This window comes from Palaemon carinicauda, chromosome 11 (genome assembly GCF_036898095.1).
Source record: "Palaemon carinicauda isolate YSFRI2023 chromosome 11, ASM3689809v2, whole genome shotgun sequence".
Classification (NCBI taxonomy): Eukaryota; Metazoa; Arthropoda; class Malacostraca; order Decapoda; family Palaemonidae; genus Palaemon; species Palaemon carinicauda.
The window spans coordinates 14,644,762-14,652,261 of record NC_090735.1 but is presented as its reverse complement, the minus strand read 5'-3'; the positions used below and the strand labels follow the sequence as shown (position 1 = coordinate 14,652,261).

General features: G+C 33.3%; 1 protein-coding gene across 2 annotated transcripts in view; it reads right to left on the bottom strand.

Moving 5' to 3' along the window:
* Positions 1-7,500, bottom strand: part of LOC137649978 (G-protein coupled receptor Mth2-like) — a 223,374-nt gene that overhangs the window by 13,755 nt on the left and 202,119 nt on the right. For both annotated transcript variants that reach the window (XM_068382971.1, XM_068382970.1), the window contains exons 3-8: positions 7,485-7,500; positions 6,110-6,397; positions 4,978-5,208; positions 3,330-3,482; positions 2,467-2,661; positions 247-426 (exon numbers count right to left, since the gene is read on the bottom strand). The exon at positions 7,485-7,500 is cut by the window's right edge and continues 316 nt beyond it. In XM_068382971.1, the coding sequence (XP_068239072.1) occupies positions 247-426; positions 2,467-2,661; positions 3,330-3,482; positions 4,978-5,208; positions 6,110-6,397; positions 7,485-7,500 (1,063 nt within the window). The remainder of the gene's footprint in view (positions 1-246; positions 427-2,466; positions 2,662-3,329; positions 3,483-4,977; positions 5,209-6,109; positions 6,398-7,484) is intronic.

Here is a 7,500-nt window from a genome sequence, read left to right as displayed (position 1 = left end):
GGCTTATAGCATCCTGTTTTTTTCGACTGTTTTGGGTTAGAGTTCTCTTGCTTGAGGGTACACCTAAGCTCACTATTCTATGTTTCCTTCCCCCCTAGGCTATTTTGCTTGTTGGAGCTTTTGGGCTTATAGCATCCTGCTTTTCCAACTAGGGTTGTAGCTTAGCAAATAATGATGATAATAATAATAATAATAATAATGATTATTATGATAATATCTACATAGACTTATAGTCATGGTAGGTACCTGATCTATGCAGTACTGGCCCTTAGGGACGGTATAAACTTGCAGTGGGTTGCATTCGTCGGTGACGTTGGAAGTGTATTGCAGAGAACCGTCTGTCTGCATTTGCACGAGCTCGTGGGAATACGTTAGTTGCAGGTCCGGACAGTCCGGGAAACCGAACTTGAAATCTGCGTCCATGACCTGCCGAAAGATTGGAAATGTGAATAAGTAAAGGATGAATGGATAATGGTATAAAGAAAACAAATAATTTGAGTTGATTGATTTAGATGTAAACTTAAATAGACAAGATTAGGTTTGTAACGTAGCATAAAGATAGCTTTATTGGCATGATTGAATTTATTTGGATTCAGAATTGATATGGTCTTTTTATAGAGTAAAACGTGTTGTTTCCAAATTATTGTTCACAAGATAATTAAGTTCCTTATTTGTTTTCTAAGATTAAAATTTTATTCGAGTCACAGTAAAGAACACTTTGGAAACTCAGTGTTTTGACTCCGTCATATAATGGAATTCGAAAATAAATCTTTTGAACTTTCGCGAAAAAATACTATATTCGACACCCATCTCTATGGATACCCGGTACCGGGATGGGGTAGAACAGGAGGGAGATACAGTAAAGATTGATAGAAGAATTGAGAAAAAATGTTACTTCATATCAATTACTAGTGTACGCGACCCGTCAAAAATGATGGCTAAATATTTAGATAGATATGCACACATTTAAACGCACTCCCCTCTCCTCGGGGTATGACTATGCCCTCTCCTTATAACCGAGTGACCGGGAGAGCTGAGCGTGACCGGAAAGATATATATGTGTGTGTGTGTATATATAATATATATATATATATATATATATATATATATATATATATATACATATGTATACATATATATATATATATATATATATATATATATATATATATATATATATATATATATATATATACATATATATATATATATATATATATATGTGTGTGTGTGTGTGTGTATATATATATATATAGTCAGACACTTGCTCTTTACTATAGGGGAGATGATTAATGTTAGAACCTATTTGTATCAAAATCAGATTGGTTCAGAAACATCCTTTGTGTATTTTATATCGAGTGAAGGGAGATGAACCAGACATTGATGGATTGGTCCATTTTAATCTTCATGCACAAGTCTTTAGATGATTCCTCCTATATCAGGCGAAGCGATATAAAATGAATTCTTTTTTGTGATGACAAGCAAATTGCCTAAGGAAAATCTTCTGTGTACATGAACTAAAAGAAGATAAGAAATTAGCAGATAGATTGTAACATGTTTAAAAGTTATTAAACATTTTATTCTCGGGGTAAAACGGTAAGCTTTAGTTTTGCCTGGCACTCTAGAGAGAGAGAGAGAGAGAGAGAGAGAGAGAGAGAGAGAGAGATATATTTGCGAGTTTTGCGGACATTAGCGTTGTACCCAGAATTGGTAATTTATTATGTAAATAAGAAACCTTCCCGGTGGGTAACTTGGCTCATACATTACATTCTAAGACTATACTGTTACCGTCCCAGAAGGATGTCATTATTTGTCAATTACGTTCTGTAACAGAAAAATTTATCTTAGCTGCCCCAGAAATGTCTTCATGTTTGTGCGTTCTCGTGTTGAACAAGAAAAAAAAACGAAAAAAAAAAAAACGAAGGGCAATTGGTTTGATTTAAATCTGTTAGTTTAGTTTTATCTGTCAAAGGTTTTATGATATTCGTTTTAACACGCTACCGTTGTTTGAATACAAAAAGAAAATGACGATTAGTTTGTATTAGGAAGCAATTAGAACACGAAAGTTTGTTTATTTCAAATAATGGTATATTGCTTATTCATTATTAAGAGGACATTATTATTGTATTAGGGTTATTAACTTAAAAGCATAAATATTGACATTAAATGTAATTAAAGTTAAATAGATTTCTAAAGATAAGAAATCTGTAGATAAATGGAATTAAAAATAGCAAAAAAATATTTTTACCGATACTATTAATAAAATAATGTTTAACTGCTTAGTATTACAGATGACATAAAGAATATAGAATCATAAATTTAGCAAGAGCTCGCGTCATGCTTAATAATGCATAGACATTCTCAATCAATCATTTATATAATATTACTTCTTTAAGAATTTACTTCGAATTAAGAAGAATTTACTAAGAGACAGGTGTAATAAACCACTCGAGATAAACTTCTTACCAGAGAAGACGTGAAATTAGAATGCGCCACTTTAGGCAGCCAGAAGGAGAGACGGGATGAGACGCATCTCTTGGAGGCTGCGTCCAGAATGCTTCCAAGAGGACAGCACTTGGAAACGCAGAGCTCTTTCTGACAGCCTGGCGTCTGCACGTGTTGCAAGCGCTGTTTCTCACTCTCGCTTACACACACGTAGGCCTGAAGATATAAATAAGTTGTAATATGTAATGTTTAAATGTACGCAAAATATTAACATAAAGCGTTATAATTACAAATTTGTAATTTAGTTTAATTTATTTAGAAATCTCAGTATATCTGTAATCATATCTATATCATATTTTGATTGGTTTCTTCCGTTTGAAGATGAGAAATAATTCTTCAATATCTAATGTTTAAATATACACAAAATATCAACATACGCGATAAAATCACATATTTAAAATATAATTTACTTTACCTAATACTTCTCACAGCGTATCTATAATCATATCAATATCATATCTTAATTAATTTCTTCCGTTTGAAAATGAGAGACAATACTTCAGTATTTAATGTTTAAATGTAAACAAAACATCAACATAAAGGCTAAAATCGCAGATTTGTATGTAAGTTATAGTTTTCTTTACTTAAGACTTCTCACAATGTATCGATAACCATATCAATATAATATCTTAATTAATTTCTTCCGTTTGAAAATGAGAAACAATGCTTCAGTTTTTAATGTTGAAATGTAAGCAAAACATTAACAAACGTGATAATTTTTTTTTTTTTTTTTTACACCACCTAAGACTTCCAACAGTACATCTATAATCATATCTATATCATATCTTAATATTTGCCTTTTGAAAATGAGAAGCAATACTTACTTTTGGCTCGATAGTTCCATTGATATGAAAGTCCTCGATGCAATACTGGTTACCTGGGATTAGGCGGTTGAGGTTCGGCACGAAAAGGTGACCCGTCTCGGTTTCCAGGTAAAAATTGTCGACTTCCCAACCCATTTGCTCTCCTACGCAAGTCTGATTCGAGATTAAAGAATGACGGAGAAGAGGAAGATAAATGACCAGCTACAGGTTTTGCAATATTGAATTGCAATATTTGGCTAAAATGGGATATTTTCAGAATAAATTTGTCATAAATCGAATTAAAAACGACAAAAATTCATTTTTTTTTTTATGAAATTAAGTTTATTTTCTTGCAAGTTGTTTGTTTATAGTAAACGTTAATTGCGTGAAAATGCAGTATTCTATAATTTATATTGTAAAATAAACTCATTGCATAAATTGATTCTTATAAAAAATTAAATTATACAAATGGAAAGATTAAAACCACTATGATTTTTATGGACACTATTTGTATTATCTATTGTCATACATTCTAGCGAAGAAACTAAACAGGAAGGAAATAAGGAATCTGATTTAAGATTTCTATATGATTTTTATAGATATTTTCTTATTCTTCATCGTTATTATTAATATATTTAGAGAAGTGACATACTTTTCATTGCGAGAAAAACTCGACTTGTCACTAGTTTCTGTTAAGCAATATTTAAAACATTTGGTACAGTATATCAAAGCTAATAAATGGGGGTAAACATTAGGCCAGATATAAATGATTAAAAAATATAAATTTCAAGTCATAATGAAGTACTTTGATGAAGAAATATGGAATTCGTTGTGTGTTTTGGAAAATTATAATTTTACAATATTCTTTCGCCAGAGGTACGCTTCCTTATTTGATAAACAAAGTAAATACTTATATTAAATACTTTAGTACTTAAATACTTCACGGACGGAAATAACTATTGAAAGATGTTCATGAAAAGTTTTGGTTACTGTGAAATATGTTTTATATTAAATTTGAATGTAATTTAGGACGGCTGTTAGTCATTCTCCATACACAGGCGTTGTAGTTTTAGTTCAATATGAAATATAACGCAATAGTTGAAGTACGCTTCAAAATTATTGTTTCAATATTTTTATCATATGACATTACAGCATTTGCTGACACCTAGTAAATACAGCCTTATTTCTCAACAGAAATACAATGGCTAGCAGAAAATTATTATTGTTTTATTCTTTTTTATCATATGATTGATTGATTTATTTGTAGTTTTCTGGCATCCTGATTTATCATATGAAGTTACAGCATTTGCTGACACCTATCAATTAAATCCTCATATATCAACAGAAATGCAAAGGTTAACAGAAAATGAAGTTACTGTATAAAATCGTTAAACTCTTTAGAATGGCTGATAATTTATTACTATTAATGAGAGAAATGCAACGACTCCACTATAGTCAATTTTTTTAATGAGGCGCATTTGCACTGACTCGCAGGGGGTGCACTTTTAGCTTGGAAAAAGTTTCCTGCTAGCTGATTGGTTAGAATTATTTTGTTCAACCAATGAGCGATTAGGAGACTTTTCCGAGCTAAAAGGACACCCTATGCGAGTCAGGGTAAATGCGTCTCGTGAAAAAAATTGACCAAAGTTATATGTAAAGGAAAACATACCTGGAAGTTTGGCACAACTTCGTGAGTTTCCGAATAAGGATACTGCCTGATGTCAACAAGATCTGCTTTAGAAGAGGAAAGGAGACTCTGGGACGATAAGTGGTCCTTCTCGGTTGAGGAGGAAGAAGAGGAAGAAATTGCAGTCTCTTGGTGTGCTGACTTGACCGGTACTAACCAGGGGTCGTTGGTCACGAGCATACGAGCTGTGCAGCTAGAACTGGCGTCCCATACCTAGGGAAAAAATGTGGAAAGTTAAAGCTCTCATTCTAATACGCAAATACCTTGAAAACTTATAAATTTAACTTCTTTTGTCTGCTATTTCGTAATTAAAAAGATACGTAATAGTTTAAATAATGACTACATTCGTACAGGCGAACAAACTTAATGGTAACAATATAAGTATAAGGAATGAAGATTATAATACAGAATTTAAAGATTTTTTTTTTTCAGAGCGTCACTTGCCTTATTCGTAGGCATAACAGCTACTTATACATGAAAATAGAGTACCGTGTTGATAATGTTCAAATTTAATACCAAACCAGAAGTTACGTGTGGATAAAAAAAAAAATAAAAATAAGAAAAAATGAAGTGGTATAAATTTTTATTTGTAAAAGACAATAGATTGCAAAGCTTTTATAATGGCCTCACACAACATCTGTTGTATAAACTCTAGCTGTAAGTACCTACATATTGCAGCCATTATCATCTGGCCTATCATTTTGTGTAGGGTGCCAGATGTCATATACTTTTACTTTCCCTTTTGATAAAGTGGCCCATCAATTTAATCTGCAATTGTTATTGCTACTGTTAGGTTTAGTTGACTTTGTATTGAGTCCTAAGTTCTGAGTGGAGAGTGAGAGTTATCCACCTCCCTTCCTTTTTGCGCTCCATACACTTTAATGGGTCCTCAGTTCTTAGAAGAAGTTCTGAGAGAGAGAGAGAGAGAGAGAGAGAGAGAGAGAGAAGAGAGAGAGAGAGAGAGAGAGAGAGAGTGTTATCCACTTACCTTCCTTTTTGCCCTCCATACGCTTTAATGGGTCCCCAGTTTTCAGTAGTTCTGAGAGAGAGAGAGAGAGAGAGAGAGAGAGAGAGAGAGAGAGAGAGAGAGTGTTATCCACTTCTCTTCCTTTACCTCATCATGCATACAGCACTTCCTGACGGGGATCTTCGACGGATCGAATGTCTCCACTTGAGTTTCCAGAACGCAGACCATCGCTCCCATGATATGGGGCGAACCTCTGACGCTGGCGTTGGCCACGAAGTTCTCGAGGCAGTAATGCTCCTGGTCGTAGTACTGCTCGTACTCGGGGACCCAGAGCTGTCCAGTGTCCAGGACCCGGAAGTCGAACTCGGGTTTCTTCCCTGGTTCGACGTCGAGGAGGTATTTTTCGCACTCGAGCATCTGGGTCTGTAACTCGACCTGTGAAGGGGATTTGAGGATCATTAAGAGGGTTAGTTTAAATTCTATTGACAATATCCATTTCGAATGATGTTAAACGTTTTATAAAGTAATTGATGAAATATTTTCAAAGTAATTGACAAAATATTTTCAAACTAATTGATGAATTATTTTCAAAGTAATTGATGAAATATTTTCAAACTAATTGATGAATTTTTTCAAAGTAATTGATGAAATATTTTCAAACTAATTGAATCATTTTCAAACTAATTGTTGAATTATTTTCAAACTGATTGATGAATTATTTTCAAACTAATGGATGAAATATTTTCAAACTGATTGATGAATTATTTTCAAACTAATGGATGAAATATTTTCAAACTAATTGATGAATTATTTTCAAACTAATTGATGAATCATTTTCAAATTAATTGATGAATCATTTTCAAACTAATTGATGAATTATTTTCAAATAGAAATCATATCACAAATATGTACGCAATTCCTTGATTATTTGACTTTTATGGAAATATGATTTAATGTATAATAACTGCGTCTCGTTTAAATTGATTTTTTGAGGCGATATCCGGAAAAGAAGTATACTCGAGAACTTGAATTATTCTCAAGGAATGATCATTGTAGATTATTACTAAAATGATCTTTGCATGTCTGTTAGTCTCTTAATTCCTAAAATGCGAAAGTACGTATGCATATGCATACGCTCACATATATATTTAGATAGATAGTTAAATATATTAAAACGTCCCTCTATGGTAAACGCCAAACTGGGGTTCGAGTCCCGCTCAAACTTGTTAGTTCCTTTGGTCGCTGCAATCTTACCATCCTTGTGAGCTAAGGATAGGGGGTTTGGGTGAGCCTGTAGGTCTATCTGCTGAGTCATCAGCAGCCATTGCCTGACCCTCCTTGGTCCTAGCTTGGGGTGAGAGGGCTTGGGCACTGATCATATGTAATATGGTCAGTCTCTAGGGCATTGTCCTGCTCGATAGGGCAATGTCACTGTCCCTTGCCTCTGCCATTCATGAGCGGCCTTTAAAACTTTTAAACAACCAAAAGCACCAAAAAAAAAAAAAAAAAAAAAAACACTGACCTTATCTCTAGTGAGG